The 17,600-nt window shown below is 42.9% G+C and overlaps 4 protein-coding genes across 6 annotated transcripts; 3 read left to right on the top strand and 1 right to left on the bottom strand.

Annotated features, from left to right (window-relative positions):
* Positions 1-1,289: 1,289 nt before the first annotated feature.
* On the top strand, positions 1,290-4,856 carry LOC139199127 (guanine nucleotide-binding protein G(I)/G(S)/G(O) subunit gamma-10). 3 transcript variants are annotated; one of them, XM_070828144.1, is made up of 3 exons: positions 1,290-1,490; positions 2,166-2,292; positions 3,919-4,856. In XM_070828144.1, exons 1-2 carry the CDS (start codon positions 1,401-1,403, stop codon positions 2,289-2,291), a joined length of 216 nt encoding a protein of 71 aa, XP_070684245.1. In that variant the 5' UTR covers positions 1,290-1,400; the 3' UTR covers position 2,292; positions 3,919-4,856. The 3 variants fall into 3 exon arrangements, with proteins under 3 accessions (XP_070684245.1, XP_070684244.1, XP_070684246.1); XM_070828143.1 differs by having other exon boundaries at positions 3,916-4,856; XM_070828145.1 differs by having other exon boundaries at positions 3,913-4,856.
* A 1,144-nt stretch (positions 4,857-6,000) lies between these two features.
* LOC139199420 (afadin- and alpha-actinin-binding protein) lies at positions 6,001-9,877 on the top strand. Its single transcript, XM_070828490.1, has 10 exons — positions 6,001-6,054; positions 6,147-6,255; positions 7,121-7,199; positions 7,282-7,402; positions 8,238-8,388; positions 8,515-8,618; positions 8,718-8,879; positions 9,037-9,151; positions 9,245-9,407; positions 9,781-9,877. The coding sequence occupies exons 1-10, from the start codon at positions 6,001-6,003 to the stop codon at positions 9,875-9,877; spliced, it is 1,155 nt and encodes a 384-aa protein (XP_070684591.1).
* A 2,099-nt stretch (positions 9,878-11,976) lies between these two features.
* Positions 11,977-12,820, top strand: nanos3 (nanos homolog 3). The gene has a single exon (XM_070828239.1). The coding sequence runs from the start codon at positions 12,100-12,102 to the stop codon at positions 12,760-12,762; it is 663 nt and encodes a 220-aa protein (XP_070684340.1). The 5' UTR covers positions 11,977-12,099; the 3' UTR covers positions 12,763-12,820.
* Positions 12,821-13,600: 780 nt separating this feature from the next.
* LOC139199345 (FK506-binding protein 5-like) lies at positions 13,601-17,509 on the bottom strand. Its single transcript, XM_070828403.1, has 6 exons — positions 17,430-17,509; positions 16,556-17,337; positions 15,691-16,240; positions 15,055-15,182; positions 14,523-14,627; positions 13,601-13,812 (listed from the first exon to the last, which is right to left on the bottom strand). Exons 2-6 carry the CDS (start codon positions 16,888-16,890, stop codon positions 13,734-13,736), a joined length of 1,197 nt encoding a protein of 398 aa, XP_070684504.1. The 5' UTR covers positions 16,891-17,337; positions 17,430-17,509; the 3' UTR covers positions 13,601-13,733.
* Between the last annotated feature and the right edge of the window lie 91 nt (positions 17,510-17,600).

The following is a 17,600-nucleotide window of genomic DNA, read 5'->3' as shown; positions in this document are numbered from 1 at the left end:
ACATGGCTTTGGTGCAGAGTGAAATCTCACTATTCAGTGAATTGCCATTAGATTTGGCACAACTATCCATGGTGTCCAGGTGATGAATCTTAAAGACTTTGGTGAGCCCCTGACTTTTCCTCAGGTGCCACCACGAGGCTGACATTTGTGCTTTGGAGTGAAATGTCTCGACTACTTTTTGCATGAGGTCTCACCCTAACAAAGCAAAATCTGTTGTCCAGCCTTCATGCATAGCAAGCGCAGAAAAAGCCTCTTTAAAATCCTGTTTTGTACCAAACTGGATTACTAGATGCCACAGAGTTCTATCCAACTGACCACACTGAAAAGTGCATGATGCTTACTTCAAAATCTGGAAACCCTTTTTGTCTTACACTGGCTCAGATGTTGCCTCTACCCTGATCAGACGAACTTGTTTAACCTGGGCTGCCTTTGTTGTGTTTCATGTATGCACAAATATGGGTATACATTTATATGCATGTACATGTGCACTTATATAATATATAACTGTTTCCTCTTGTTATATTTCACCTGAGTGCCCTCCATGTCCCCTTTTTAATAGAGACATTATTAAAATCTTAAAGTTAAAAAAAAACTAGATCTGTGTCACATTAGGTCATGCTCTGTGCGCATGAACACTCACCCTCTCAGTGCGTGCACTAGCTGCTTACCTGTGCAGGTGAGCAGAAATAACCATCATAGCATATAAGCCATTTTTAGTGATACAAAGGTGTTACTAAAGGTTTCCATGATGAAGAGGAGGTACTTCCTCAGCATTGCTCAACGTCCTCCTGGATCCCTTTTTCATGTATGTTTACAATCTCTTTATAATTTTGTAATCCTGTTTGTCCATACACTACCATTTCTTTCCTTATTAAAGGGTTTGGGGGTCATTACCTGCATCAAGGGTGTCATATGCTGTGCAGATTATAAGGCAAATGTCATGATCTGTGATGCTGGACTAAATTAAGAAAACTGATCCAAGCCATGATGGGGTGTTACTGATACCCCAGTTTAAACTTGCTCACTGTTCTACATTGCACTTGGGTGCCTGAAATGTACCCTCTCATCTAACATTTAATGGTGTCCCACTGGTGTAAGTGGTGACTGACCACTGTCACCCTGCAGCTGAAGGTCACAGTGTAACCTACTGTCCTGCTCTGCTCTCTAGGAAACTCATTATAAAGGCCTGTGTATGTAGGGGGAGTGGCCATCGCTTCGCGTTTTGATTGACAGGCCGTCTGTCCAATAGGGAGGCTGGCTGGCGCAGAGGAGGCGGGGCCCAGAGTGACCAATGTTTCTCAGTCGGGTTCAGGGTTTCGAGCCGTTGGGGTTAATTTCCGCCAAGTGGTGACCGCTCACTCAAAGTAGCCCTCAACTTTTCCCCGCTGACAGCCGTCGCCATGTCCAACAACAACGCCAGCAACAACTTAATCATCGCTCAAAGGGCCGTGAAGCAGCTGCGGCTAGAGGCCAGTATCCGCAGGATCAAGGTACGAAGCCCCTCAACACCGACACACAAACACGGAAGACTGAGCCAACCTGCTGCTGAATGGCGGAGACAAACAGACCGGACTCTTACATCACAGGCTCCTCTAAGTGACACAGAAACTGGTTTCAGGTGGATTAAACCACCGCTTCAAGTGTTTTAACGCCTGCCAAGTTGTAAATTATTCTTATAAGCTGCTCGTTTTGTCAAAGCGTAACTAACGAACCAAACAAACCACTTCACAAGTGTCAGCCTATGGGGAGAAGTGACACGTCCATTAAAGTCAGACCTGTTGGTTACAGAAAGCAAACATGCGAACAGTATCTCTCACAAACCCACTTTGGAGACGCACCCATCTGTGTACTGTGCCGCTGCTTGCAAATGTTATGCAAAAAAAGGTGCCAGTTAGTGAATCGGCAGAGTAGAAGTTTGACAGCAGGCCAGCTGGAGCATTACAAACACTGTACATGTGACTGTGTGTGTGTGTGTGTGTGACTGTGTGTGTGTCTGTGTGACTGTGTGTGTGTGTGTGTGTGTGTGTGTGTGTGTGTGTGTGTGTGTGTGTGTGTGTGTGTGTGTGTGTGTGTGTGTGTGAGAGAGAGACTGTGTGTGTGACTGTGTGTGTGTGTGTGTCCGTCCTCTCAAACACCACCATCACACTGCATGTCTGGCTCTGCAGGTGTCCCAGGCTGCTGCTGAGCTGAGAAACTTCTGTCTCCAAAATGCCCCCAAGGACCCTCTCCTGGTCGGGGTCCCCTCCAGCGATAATCCCTTCAGACCCCCCAAGTCCTGCTCCCTGTTCTGAGGTGAGCCGATGTTTTCCTTCACTGAGGCTTCACTTTAGACTGTGCAATCAATTACTCTAGGGAAGAAATTAATTACACCTTCACGTTCAGTTTACGCTGAAATGAATCCGTGAAATTCAGGCAGAAGTAGTATAAACAGTCTGCTATTTCACATGACATGACTGTCACCAATTATTTTTGACATAAATTAATCTGCAAATCATTTTCTTTATTAAATTGCTAATTCTTTCACCTAAAAATGTCAGAAAATAACAGGAACAAAGTTTACCAAGGTGACTGTTTCAGATTGCTTGTTCAACCAACAGCCCGCAACCAAAATATCTAAAGTTTATGATGTCTAAAACAAAGTAAATGTCGCTGATTAATTCCATTAGATTCCAGTTCAATAGAATAACTGATTATTTGACTAATTGTAAGTCTAATTATGTTGCTAATTAAGGCTGCTGTTTTTCATATACTTGATGGTTCCTGCCTCTGTGAGCTCTCTTAGTGTTGCTATCTTTGTTTCTCTTATAAACCACATGTTGATGACTGGTTAGTCATGTTGGAAATATTTCTCTCATGAAGTTGCTGGAAACCTTACACAAACAGTTTAGTTCAGATCTGCATGATTACCATACAAGGCAAGCTAGTGTGGCTAAATGTATTTTTACCAAAACCATGAACGAAGTAAATAGGAAAAATCTATTTTTCATCAATACAGCATCTCCCAGCACAATCGCCCTCCTCATTTTAGAATATAATCGTAACTTACAAGTACATAAGTGTTGAATTCTTGTAATTGAATTAATAATCGTCCATTTGTGACATACAAGCAGTGTTGGGAGGGTTACTTTGTAATGTAATAGGTTACAGATTATCTTAAAAATGTAATTAGGAATGTAACTATTTTAATCATGTCACCAAAGTAATGCATCTTACTACATTAGACATACTTTTTGATTACTTTTCAAACAAATGATTTAAAGTCTGTAATAAAGCTGAAACGTCCTAAAACCATACATTTAAACCAGGCAGTGTAACCCTTAGCCTCCGTGCTAAACACTGATTACTGTCAAACATTTATTAAAAGATCTTTATAACTAATATAACTTGAATTAAGATTGCCGACACAGCCACCTGCCTTGGCCCGGTCGGCAGACTCTGGTCGCTTAGAACAATGTGCATTGATTTGATTGGTTTTAACTGGAATTTGCGCCCATCTGAGTCTCATCTGCCAGTCAAAAACAACACTCTAAGTTTAAGCACATATTGTGAAATGAATGGAGCCTGTGTAGACACAGATACAGCTCCTTGCAAGCCATCCCACCCTTGACTGCGCTGCACTCATATTATTCCCAGTGACTTTGCTGGCCTTCGTCCACAAATATCCCAAACGATGACATTGCTGCACGGTTAAAAGATGCAGAGCAACAGCATGATGCTATATTCTACATATAAGCTGTATATATTCAGATGTAACCTTGCTGTCATCACCAACATTTTAAATAGTAACTGTATTTGTCATTTACAACTACTTACTACCAGGAGTCCGAAGCTGAAGCATCTGAATGGAACGCAGCCATGGCTGGTTTTATGTCAGTTTGTTATTATTGCCAATCATCTCTGTTTTTCTGTCTCCAGCAGCAGCAGGAAAGTGGAGGATTTCTGAACCAGCAGCTCCTCTTTGGGTGATGCAACATGGGACTAATGGGTTCTGGGGAGGGAACTTTTCCACTTGTTTGCCAAAACTAATGGTATCATAACTCCCATCTGTTACATGTAAACAGGGCCAAACTCTACATGTTTTAAAAAAAAGAAGAAAAAAAAAAGAAAAAGTTTTCATTGACACTAACTTAACTAATGATTAAGCCGTTCTTGGTTTACCCAGTAGTCCGGTCTCAATTTACTGACCTATTGGTGTGTGTCTCTGGTCAGTGGCATTCAGCCCATGTGATTGGCTACTGAAAGTCTAACTTCCTCGTGTATTTTGTTTGAGACAGTCAAACATTCATTTAAACCAGGTGCTGTTCAAGAATCAAGACATGTTGTGTTAAATATATATATACAGCTATATTTCATATTGTGGCCAACGGGCATACTGATTGGTGTCTTAAACTATTCATCTATTTGTGGCAGTGGTAATGGTGTTACTACCCTGAGGTACAGCAACACGGTACACACTTATCAGTGCAGAGTATGGGACTGTCAAATAACCTTTCATCCCCTCTTTTTTCTGTATATATGTAACAGCCTTTTAAGGTTGCTTTTATTAGCCTTTATGTTCCTGTCTTTAATTTAAGGAAAACACATCGAGGCCTTACACTATTTGGGTAGTGCAGCCTGGTAGCAAATTTAATATATGTCACTTTACAGACACTAATGGCCAAACAGCAAATGTTCATGTATGTGTTCAAAACTTCCAAATATTGTTTGTATTTAATGAATCATGCTGCATTAATTGTTTTCCACACTGGAATCCTGTTCCAACAACCAAAACCTTTACTACTGTGAGCCTGTATCTTTCTTATCTTCGCTACTGTGGGCAACCTTTTAGAAATTAAATGACTTGTTTCTGACACTGATGAATTGCTGTGTGAGATTTTTTTTTGAGTGTCCTTTTTAAAATGTGTCTTTTTAATTTTTTTGCTCATAAGCCTTCTGGTGATTGTTGCTGCCAAAACGCATGAACAGGTCAAAGATGTTGCATAACAACTGCAGCCTCTTTTTTTTCACTGTTAAAGCAAAAGCACAAAGAATGAAGGATATGCAAATTGCATCACCTGAATTTGGTCATAGTAATGAATAGTAGTGAATTGCAGTGTGCCAGCATATGTTGGTAATGCATGCTGTGTTTGCTCCATACAAGCTCAGACTCACTTGATGGATGACACCACATGCTGACATGATTTTGGGGAGCTAAATCTAAACTTGATGAGCCTGTAAATCTGGATGTGCTTCAGGGATTATTGAGTGTGCCCTTCCATCAGGAATATTTCTTTGAATTTGGCCCTCAGGAACTCCAGAAAACTCTTGGAAAATGTAGTTAATACTATGAAGGGTTGGTAGGAAATAGTTTGACTGAATCAATCCTGAAGCTTCCATCTTGCAGCCCATTGTCAGTGGTAATCAGCAGAAGTGCCACCACCTGGAAATAAAAGAGGCAGCGTCTGTCTGAGAAGGTTTTACTGCTCAGGTAAGGCGCTCGAAACATGTGACCCATTGTTACTATAGTGATGTTTGTCATTTGACGTATTCAAGGAACATACTATCCCTGTTTTGATACAGCTGTGGTGCACACCGGTCACATTTGCATGTGAGTAAACTGTCCCCTTGTTAATCATACATGAAATTTGCTCCCAGATGGCTTCCAGGTTTGGCCACAGAAGAGTTGGAGGACGTTCAGAGCCTTCAGGTAACAGTTTTTACCTGAAATGCAGACACAAGAGCCAGAAGTTTCAGATCATGTATGAATTCTTCCAGTCACACTCCCACCATCTTTCTCTCATACATTTCCCTCCTTTGTCTCTGCTTCCACTGCAGACTCCAGTATGCTCAGGGACTCCAGCTCCAACCATCTGAATGAGGCCTTTCACAGCGCCCCCTGGTGGTCTGACGCAGAGGAGCAAGGAGATTCACTCAGGGTGGGTGAATAGGAAATGAATAAAAAAAGATTGTAATCCTGGAGAATAAGACTCAACTCCTGCACTGTAGGAGCAACTAAAGGAAATGGATGAGCACGTGGCCAGGCTTCAGGACATGCTGAGAAGTGAACGGGCCAAAGTAAGAGCCTTTTTACCAGCTGTGTACCTCTTCCACCAACCACCCCTTTCTCAGGAACACCTCTCCCCTCTTGCCAGTGCTCGCGTCTGCAGCTGAGGTGTAACCAGCAGGAGGGGGAGCTGAGGCGCAGAGAGCAGCACAGCAACAAACTGAAGGAAAGACTGTCACTGCTGACCGACAGACACAGAGAGAAAGGACCCTGTGAGTCACACACACACAAATATTTACTGAAGCCCCTCAACATTTACTATCTTTCTCAGTGTTGGGTCTAACAAATGTAATTGTAATCAGATTACAAAAAATAAATTACTATCTGCCCAGATTTAGTTTGAAAAAAGTGTAATTAGTGACACTGTCAAGGTTTAAAATATGTAACTTTTTAAATTATGAATCTTTTTTCATGGTAACCACTGCTGGTAACTCATGAAAAGCACACCTGACATACAGGGTTTGAAGTAAGATGCTCCTCTCAGGTTAGATTAGATAAGACTTTATTGATCCACCATTGGGGGAAATTTGCATGTACAGTAATAGCAGCAGCAGGGGCAAGATAGGCATAAATAGAAAAAATAAGCAATAGTAGGAAAGCAGGACAAAAAAAGACTGAATATACAATAACAATATTAACAAGTATTGCCAGTTTTGTTAACGGTGAGCTAATTAATGTTTCTTTGTGTTCCTTAATGATGATTTATGGATAATGGGGTTTGTATTCCCTTTTATTGACCCTGAAAAATGGCAGCAACAAAAACTTGAACAGCATCCCACATGTTGCAGAATACACACAGTACACCTGTTGTCTGTGCCTGCATTGTTTTTGTAATGGTAATTTGATTTGGCAAACTAAGTACAAAATGTATTTTATTTGCATTAAAAATGTTTTGAGATGTTTGAAATGAAAAAAGAGAATTTGTGGAACTGAGATTTTTGTGATTTAAATGAGATGTAATCTAAAAGAAACCAGATCACCTGCCATTTTTTGTTGTAATCCAATGGATTATGTTGTTAAAGACACAATTTGACTTCTGTAACTGTGAGTAATCTGACCTAACCCTGATCTCTCCAGCCATAGAGGTGCTGAATTTTCCTCCAGGGAGTCGTGGGAAAAGAGAACCGCCAATCAAATCGTTCAGATCTACTGCAAAGTAAGTTGGTGGTTGTCACTTTTTGATCACTGCTTTCAAAACACCCTCTCTGCCTCTTCTTGATCCTCTCCCCTCCTTACAGACGAGAGGAGGCGGCCCTACGTCTGATGCTGGAGCGCAGAGAAGCAGAGCTCAGAGAGGCGATGAAGCTGCGCCACAGCCTCACCACTCTGCTCCATGCGCTCAGACTCGACATGGAGCATGTGAGTCGAAGTGGGTCTTTTTAACTAAAGGCTGGTGCAGGCCCAAGAGACATTCATAAAACACTAAGTGAACTGAAGGATGATTTTAAAAAGAACTAGAATGACTGCCTCGTGGTTGTGTGCCTCCGCCAGTCTGTCCCGACCCAAGATTAGTGCCACCAGTTCAGTATCCAACCAAATGTGAAACATGGTCACAGTCTCCTCATGTGTCTGAGTTATGGCGTCAGATACTGGCTAGAAAAGTGTTTTTGCAGAACAATATAATGTCACAATGAAGATGACCTTCATCCTATGGGATCAAATTTTGTCGTAACTGGCGGCCATTAAGATGTAAACGGTAACCTTTGACCAACTAATATCAAATCAATTTATCCTTGAGTCTACGAGGATGTTTGTACCAAAATTGAAGCAATTCCCTCAAAGTGCTCCTGAGATATCGAGTTCATGGTAATGGGACGTACACACAGACGCATGGACAACCTGAAAGCATAATGTTTCCGTCCGCATAACTAAACCCCCTCACCTCAAGGTCTCTCCAGTAGCTATTCTAGAGCCTTCACTTGTATCAAGTGATCCGCCTCAGCAGAGGTTGCTAGAGGCAGACGGACAGAGACATCCTTAGAGTGCTCAGGAAAAAGGAAATTAGAACATCTACAATTCATGCCAGCTGAGGAGGATTGCAATCAAAAGCTCTCACAGTTACTTAAAAGACCTAGTGCATAACGCTTCGTCTCAAGTACTGTTTCCAGGGTCAAGTACGAACTGTCAGTCTTGAAGTAACAGTGCTGTATTCAAAGTATTTAACATAACAAAAGCAGCCTGACCTTTTTTAAAGACCCTGTCGGAGGTGGCGGATGTTCAGGATGAGGTCCAAACTGAAGACAAAAGGCTGGATCAAGCCGAGGTGGCGCTCGGCGACCATGTAACAGGAGGAGTGGTTCAGAGTTGGAGGCAGGTGCAGAGGAGACTGGGCGTCATATCCGAAGGTGAACAACCCTTTTAAAGTGATGGCTCGATGTGCACAGTGACTACACTTCTTAGAATTATGTCATCAGCTTTCATTTGACTGGGAAACACAAGTCTGAAGAGTCCAAGATGTTGTCTCTCTGTAGACCCCACAGGTGTCGGCACCGACCACGACAAGCTCCTGGCTCGACTAGAAACTGACCTCAAGGAGAGTCAGCAGCTCGTCAGAGTACAACAGCAGCTGCTGCAGGTACGACTGTCTATCTCACACACACACACACTTTCTCACATGACCTTTTGCCACTGTCAGACTTTAAAGAAAAATCTCCTCCTTGGTTTCTGTCTGCAGGACAGCCTTGCCTCACCTGTCCCACCTGAACTGGCTGATTCCTACTTTTTGGAAGAGTGGGAACGTCTGCAGGAGCGCTGGGCACAGCTTGATCACCAGAGGCGGACTTTTGATAAGGAGCGGCAGTCCTTCACCGACGCTGCCATCCGACTAAGCCACGAGGTGTGACGAGAAGGAGGCGGCAAGGTTTTTAAAGGGATATACGGTGGTCTGAAGATCAGCTTGTGCATTCACAGTAGTTTCCTCCTACAAAAGAGCGCATCATGTTGGCTTAAAAAGCTGCTCGTTGCTGTATAAATTGTATCTTTTACGTCTACAGCGCCGTGATTTTGAGCAACAGAAGGCCTCTGTTCTGAAGCAGCAGTATCTGTGTGACTCACTCCTGTTTCATAAACGAACACCAAGCAGCAACAGGAGGGAGAGCACTGCGCTCAGTGAGTTTGTGCTTACATTATAGGATGGAGTGGTGGGAAACTGCTGGTTTTTGGGATAATTTTGCTTAATACAGTATGAATATGTTACTCCAGATTTCTCAGGTTTGGGGCCCACCAGTGTATCTGGCTGTCGCCCCATTACTCCGTCTTCCACCAGTTCGGGGAAAGCTGCCGTGTTTGGGTTACACCAGGGAGGAGTTCATACCCCCAGCACTCCTGAGCTCTACTCCGCCCTCAATCTGTCCTACAACTGCAAGTTCGTCAACCTGCATTTATAGCAACATCAGTGTACATAAAGGGAGGGGAAATGAACTATTAACATAACGTGTCTTGAGTGTTACCTGTGTTAAACAAATCCAAAGTGTACACTGCAGTGCGAGTGCTTTGGATGAGTAACATCAGGGGTTGTGTGGTTGCTGATGCAGAATAAACAAATACAACTACAATATTTTCTTCAGTTTTCTCCCCTTTTTATGACGGGAATTAAATATGCAGGCATGGTGGTTTTTTACACAGTAATGTTTAAGTCTGACTGTGTATGAAAAGCTCTATTTGCTATTTTATGGTTGATATTAAAAGATGTTTTCCTCATTACCACTTCCCCTCACTGACTCCTCTCTCCTGCACAGAACCAGAGAGGTCGATCACCAGTCGGAAACATGGGATGTCCGAGCGGACAGGATGGTGGACACACCACAGGCCCCACATTTGGACTGGTCATTTTAATCCAACTTTTATGATGGGTGGTGATTAAAATCACTAACTTATTTCCAAAATATCAATAAAGACTGATTATACTTTTACCCCACTGTTATTTTACTGTTACAGTTAGTAACACAGTACAGTTAGTACACTGTTATTTTTTTCCTTTTGGACAAAGTGCAGCTTGGAAACAAAGAAAATGGATTATTTGCTGTCGTAATCTAGCTGAGCCAGGAACATGTTGTTTTATAGCTACCAATTATCACTGCTGTCAAGCATTTTATCCTCTACTTTAATATTGTGGAAACCAGTTTTAAAGACTACAGCAAGATATGCAATATAATTGCCACTTTACATTCTATATTTGCTTGACACTCTATCAATAGGCTTTTTCATTTTTTGTTCTGTTGGAACCAGGAAAATATCTTTTTTGCCTTATAGTTGTAGAAGTAGACAGGAAATGAGAGGAATGACGTACAACAGCTGGATTCAAACCAACAATGTTATGGCTATGTGGCATGTGTGTGGTAGTTTTGGTTGGCCAGATAATAAATCACATCTAAATCAGGTCTGCTGTGGCTACATGATGAGAACTTACTGCTGCCTTCACACATGCTGTGGTGGAAAGTAAGTACATTTACTCAAGTATTGTACTTTATGTAAAGCTTTTATTGTACGTAGGAAAGACTAAAGATAAAGTCCCTAAACTGAAAACACTTGTGTATCAAAACTTAATGCTTCTTTCCTTGTCCAATCACGTGCTGACTCTTCCCTCTGGCCAGTGCTCTCGTCTCTCTCGGACACTGGAGTAATTCAAACAAGCTCCACCTCCAGCTGCTCCAACAGTAACCTGCTGCGTAAGTATTAATAATCTATTGATGTCATTTATATTAGTATATCAGTCAAGGAACCAAACCAGCACTTTACTTTCATACTTTAATTACATTTTGCTCCTAATGTTTCACAATTCTTTTATTTAAGTAGGGTTTTTCATGCAGGACTTTATTTTCTAGCATTGCTGAATTGGATCTGAATACTCAAAGATGTGCATCGTGGAATCTGTGGTGCAGTGTTACAGTTTACCATGAATATGTGCACATCAGGTTGGCTGTAATCTTAAACATTTATTCATAAACATTTATTTTGTTTAGTACAATTTTTACTGGCTCATTTGGCTGTCTGTAATTAGCAAAAAAGACAGTTTGGCTTGAACAAACCTTCATTTCTGGGATAGTTTCTGTTCCACTAGACTTTCTAGCTCAGTGTATTTTTACTCAGATGTTTCCATTCATCCTTCTGAGGAGCTGAGATATGACACAGACAGGCCCAGGTCAGTGAAGGCACATGAGGCAGCACTGCCCCCTCAAGATACAAACTGGACACTTGGAGTCCTGTTCTATCTGGAAGATGACAAAACATGTAAAGAAATAGAAAAAAAGCCTCCTGTTCTTAGAAAATATACTGTTTCAGCACAGAATGTGCCATAAGTGTCCAGCAGGGTTGAGATATGGTGACTGAAGGCCATAAGACATGATTCACATAATTTTCATAGTCATCAACCACTCACTGACCCCTCTTGCTCTGTAAGGAAGCATCTGCACGTCTTATGTTCTCTGCTGGTTTTCTGATTTCTCCTTTGTGTCTCGTGTGTAGTGTCTGGATAGCAGCAGTAGCCATCCCAAGATTTTTGCTTCAGATCTCATTTACCATCAACTGCAGGTAAATCACAGTCATTATTACTGTTACGTGAATAACCCATTTCACAATGAAATAGACAAAGAAAATTCAAAGCTTTTCTTAAAAATGCTTATTTACTAATTTCTCACTGGTAATATTGTAACCCGACTTTATCTCCCTACACCAGTGATTAGTAGAGACTAAGATATTAGAAACAACATTAAAAACCTTGCAGTTTGTTGGTGCGCCATCACCAGAGCACGAAACTGCATGAGAGGTCGCTGAATGGCATCATTTAACTCAAACTGATTGGAGGAAACCTAAGTGACCTGCATGCGCGACGCACGAGCTGTCCACATGCGATCGCTGTGATTGGCTGCTGGCACGGCTGGGCGTGCGACTCTGATCACCACTTGTGCTCAATTAGCAATTAAAAACTTTGTTGTGTGCGGTTAGTGCGGTGTTTCTGCTGTCCTTTGCGTCGTTGTTGCAAAGTCAACAAGTCGATTGTCGCACTGAGAGGGTGTCTGGCAGACGAGACGGAAACATTTTGCTCAGAAGGAGCGAGGATGAACGGCATGGTTTGGGGACTCTTCCATCATCTGCCGCGCTTCATGGAGTCGGACAGCAAAAGTTTCCAACCCTGGAGAGACTACATAGGACTATCAGACACGATTAGAGAGATCCTAGGCCGGAACACCACCACTGAGCCACCGCTGCCACTATCCAAAACTCCGCACCCAGAAACTGACAACCTGTGCCATGGGCTGGAATCTGTGCGAATGGATGCAGATCTTGGAGCAAACTGTGCCCCACATGTCCCCAGTGAATCTACTCTGCCAGGCCACTGGGTTCATCCGCGCCCACCTGATGCTTCGTGGTGCGCACCAGATTCTGCGGGGGATCTGAAGCTGGTGCCAAGTCCGACGGGCCCCGGATCGAGGGCTCCAAAAGAGCGCAAGAAAGGCGCACGCTTCAAAACGCCGGACCATCCGGGGTTACCTCCATCACCAGAGCGCATGTGCTGCAGTTTCTGCAAGCACAACGGGGAGTCCGAGCAGGTGTACGGATCCCACTGGCTGAAGAACCCTGCCGGAGAGGTTCTGTGTCCCTATCTGCGGCAGTATGTGTGTCCCCTGTGCGGAGCCACGGGGGCCAGAGCGCACACCAAGCGCTTCTGTCCAAAGGTGGACAGCGCGTACAGCTCCGTGTACGCCAAGTCCAGGCGCTGAGGCAGCAGGTAGCAAACGGACACGAGAGGCTGAATCATCCTGCTGTACTGAGTGGGACTTTATTGGGTTTATTAGCACGCGTGTTTTTTTTGCTTTTGTGTTTCATTTGCATGCTTCGGCACGTTTGCTGTGCAGTCTTCCATAAATGCTGATTGGGGTTGTTTTCCAGCCGATCCTTCTGTCGACCCCGCCTTCTCAAGCAGTGTCCGTTTTGTGGTTTTTGGATTTTGAAGGCTGCCAGATATTATGTTTGGGAGTAGAGGGGGAAAAAAAATACATGTTTCAAAGGAAAGTGTATGTTTGACACATTTTTAGAACTTGGCCGTCCGGATGTCCAGTTTCATCTCTTCTGTCCATGCATTGAAGGATTCTAACATTTTATCAGACTACAGTCATCAGTAATAACTTTATTACAGCATGTCAACATCATGACATGTGACCATGTCAGCATTTTAAATTTTTAAAAATATGAGTGAGTTGTTCCTGTTCTGAGGTGTGGAGAAAAGCCTGTTCTTGGAGCATGTTTTATTTTCAATATTGTGCATGTTACTCCTCCTTTGTGTTGTGTTTTTTTTTTTTCTTTTCAAAATGCCACTTCAGCTCTTCAGTTTGTGGAAAAATAATGTGTGAATATTCTTGTGTGCTGTAAGTTATAAATGTCTAAATGGACAACAGCTGTGTGTTCTTTGTCATCACTCTCCATTCTTTGAAATCATTTGACAGACTTTAAGCCAGCCGTGTGCCACAGATTTACGTCTGGATATATCCCCAAAGATAAATAAGAGAATAATGCTCAGACTACCGATGTTGATTAACACCTGGCTTTATTTTAGGAGAATCGGAACCACAGAGCCATTAAACTGAACATTAAAGCTGTTACGAATACAAGAGTAAAAATGTTTGTGCCTGCATTACCCACAATCCCTTGGGGCTACAGCAAGATCAGGATGGCAGAGACTTGAAACAAATCTTCAACGTATGGAGCTCCTTGAACTTTTACTGCTGCGGCGCAGGTTCTCCAGATCTCTATGAGTGGCCATGACCATTCGACTAGGAGAGCGAGAAACCGGAGGACAAATGCTGGTCAGTTTCAGTACGTTAATTTGCAAGTAGGACGATTTAAGGCAGGTTGAAGGTGTTAGTGAAGAGGAAAAATAAATAATTTAGAGAGGACAAAAGCAGCTTCATGTGGGAGTACATGTTTTTCAAGAGAACTGCAAAATGCCCCCAGTGATAAAAGAAGTCTGCACCTGCAGAGATACATCTCTCATCTGACCTCTAAACAGAACAAATGAGACTATTTGTCATTTTTCTTTTGCTTGTAGCCCCTCAGATCATCCACATGTTAGTCTCTCTGAGTTCTACATCTTTCTCATGTACATTTGTATATTTTTGCTGCTCTAGAGCAGGTGAGGTTATTTTGGCTGCTATCAAACCCAGGGTATATCTGTTTCATGTGTTTCTCTCTGTGCACCCTCCGCCCATACATTCACATTAAGATCCAAGGCTCAGGCCACCAGACAAGGTGCTGTGCCCCTCAGGTAGCCCTGAGAAAAGGTGCCAAGCAGTCTACAGCTGATGGAGCTGACTCCAACCAATTAGAGCACGGGGGCGGGTGTGAGGAGGAAAGAAACTGACCAATGGTATTACAAGTCAAAAGTTCGACTCTGGGAGGAGCACAAGCTGGATGGAGAGAGGAAAAACAGGGAGACAAAAGGGTAAAAATAGACTGAAATAGAAAAAGAGAAGCATTTACTAACTTTAGAGAAGAGAGTTCTCTGATGAGCCCACAGATCAGGTCTGTAGCATCTTCATGAGTGTCTGCAGAACCAAGATATTCCTCTCTTTCCATCACCTCCTCCTCACTGGATGGGGAGAAAAACGATGCATACGCTTGTAACTAATCCTAAATTTGATTCATTTCATAAATGTTAATTTATATAATGAAGATGTTCTTTGTTAACAATATTGATTTCTTGAAAACAGGCAACAAGAATATCTGAATTCACAGACTGTTTATCAGATTTTGTTCAAATGTAACGTCCTCTGTCCTTACTTACAATCTTAGGAGTTTCAAAGGAGCTCTAGTTTACAGTGCAAACTGTTTTTTTTTTTGTTTTTTTTACAGCCGGTCAGTCACTAAGTTGTTTTTCTTGGTGAGTTTCCCAAGCCTCAAATGAGCTAAACCCTGAGCTTGTTTACACTTAGCGTTTTATCTTCCCCGACCTTCCCATCCTTCACACCTCTGTCAGGGTTCTAGTGGGATTCAGACCCGTTTCCCTTCTTCCTTACGTCAGAAGGATGGTGTTCAGCTGCGAGTCCGAGTACCCAGATTCAAATGGGTCAGAGGTGTCCCCGTTCTGATGGAGCTCAGCGTTCACAGCAGGACGGCCGTCAGCAGGTTCATCATCCCGATCAAACTGTGTGCAACAGAAATAAATCAATCGTTTCTGTAAAGTTAGAAGGTAGACAGCAAAATATCCTTCAGTTTATATCTATTTGGTGACGTTCCTGTTTGTGTTTTATATTTTGATGAGCCTGTTAGTATCAGCAGCAGCAATTCAGAAAGCGGCTATCTGGCTTCTGTCTTTTAAATACTTACACATCCAACAGGTGATTGTCAGATGTCTATAACACACTTACACATTGCAAATGAAGTATTCAGCTTAATATAAATTATCTGTATGGCTGCATTTGTAAATGTAATTTACAGTAGGATGGGCATCTTTTCACTTCTGTTGATTATTTAGCTGATAAAATGTTAGAAGATAATGAAAAAAGCCATCACAAGTTGTTAGAGCTAAAGGTAACAGAAGAACATATGGCAACACTGACTGACACTTGAGGGCAAAATGACCCTTGATTTAAACCAACACATTAGGAGCTCCACTTAACTAATATTTATAAAGTTCTGATAGCACCACTCACACTATCTTTCCTCTGTGATCCACTGGGTGTCACTGCAGCTCCGCACAGCTCCACACAGCCGCTGTTGAATCCTCCTGACCGGGTGTCTGTGGATGAAGCACCTGCCTCAGCTCCGTCACCGTGCCCAGCATCACCAGTCAACTCTACCCTCCTCTCATCTCTTGTCCTTGTCACACTGTTGACCTGCTGAACAGCAGCCTCGCTCGTCACTTGGTTCTCAGTCTCCCCTTTTCCCGTTGGATTAGAGCACACTGACGTGATGTCGGGACTCTGGCCTACGACTGCTGACTCATCTTCCTCATCTTTTCTTTGTTCCTGAGGGTTTTCAGTCATAGTCTCAGCTGTTTGTCCCTCGAGTTCCTGCTGCTCCTGATTCCCCACAAGCTCCTCCTCATCCTCCTCTGCAGGTGGATCTGACTTTGTGTGATCAGTTTGTTCTGGAGCAGACACTATGCCCCCTTCAGCCTCACCACTGTTCCCCTTTAAACAGCCTGGATCACACATGGTCCCATCTGAGGTAGTGACAGCAATGTGGGCTTCAGTTTCTGTCCTGTGTGTTAACAAACAATGTTACTGTCGATGGGGAAGAAACAAATTACATTTACACCTGTTATTGTCCGTATATTTGTATGTTGAGTATTGAGTGTTTTTTGACAATGTCAATTGCGTCGAGTTTTTACTGGAGCAGTTGAGTCCATAGCTTATTCATTATATAGTACAGATGTTGTTGTCTTTTAATCTAACTTGAGCAGCACCTGACACAAGTCTTTCCACCTCTGATTGACATAAGTAAAAAATAAAACTTAGAAACTAATAGTGAACGATATTAAAATGTAGTTTGGATGTCTCACTACATTACTCTGACCTGTCATCCCCTCCACAGGGACTGGACTGAAGTTTTATCTCTGCCTCGTCTGTGACACTGCCTACTGGGATGGGTAGTGAGGGTGGTGAAGAAATAATCTCCTCCGGAGCCACAGGGTCAGCCGTGTAATTGCAAATGTACTTCTCAACTGTCTCCTGTCCACTCTGCCCATTTTCACGCTTTTGCATCTGTAGAAAGTGACTACGCTCCTTTTCCGTCAGACCGCACATACCCATCCTTCTCTTCTTTTTTGCCGGTAACCCCACCGCTGCCTCCTTTGTGACATCCTTGACATCAGCCAAGGACACACTGCTGAATGACTCTTTTTGGCTCATTTCTTGGTAACTTTCCAGGTTACATTGAGAGTTCTCCAGTTGTTCTCCCAAAGCAGCTGCATCACTGTCTTCAGAGGCTGGCGAGAAGACCTGGAGTTGACCTGTGCATGTTGGAGATGATGGTCTCTCAAATCCCTCAGCAGTGATTTCCTCCTCGTTCTTTTTGGCATCATTACCAGTATGTGCTCTAAAGCTTTCCAGCTGGGAATCAGCGTTGGGATGGGTGCCGGTCTCTTCTTGCTCTTCAAAAGCTTTAATCTTCACATTTTCCAAGTAAACATTTGTTGCTTCTGCATGTTTTTCTTCTGTGACAGGGTCCTGTTTGGTGAGACAGATCTGTTCTGCTGCCTGATGTTGTTGAGTTGAAATCACGGTAGATTCCTGCAGAGGGGACAGGCGGGTCTGTAGCGGTGCGGCATCCACTGCTGGATTATTTTGCTCAGTACACTTAAATAAAAATTAAAAAAATAGGAAGGACTTGTGAATAATTTGGTTTGATAAGATGTAAATGTAGGTCCTGTTTCAATCACCTAAATTACCTGATGACGGACAGTAATCTGAACATCGTCAATCTTGGGAATTTCATCACCTGGATATTCCCTCTTCCTCGACCTGAGTGAGTGAGGTTGGGGTGGAGCTAAACTGTCTTAATACACAAAGACCAATTTAATTAATGTAAGGCTGATGGGAAATCACTGACAAATGGTTAC

The sequence above is a fragment of the Pempheris klunzingeri genome, chromosome 3 (genome assembly GCF_042242105.1).
Source record: "Pempheris klunzingeri isolate RE-2024b chromosome 3, fPemKlu1.hap1, whole genome shotgun sequence".
Classification (NCBI taxonomy): domain Eukaryota; kingdom Metazoa; phylum Chordata; class Actinopteri; order Acropomatiformes; family Pempheridae; genus Pempheris; species Pempheris klunzingeri.
Note: the sequence above shows the minus strand (reverse complement) of the source record. Positions and strands in the feature narration are given on the sequence as shown.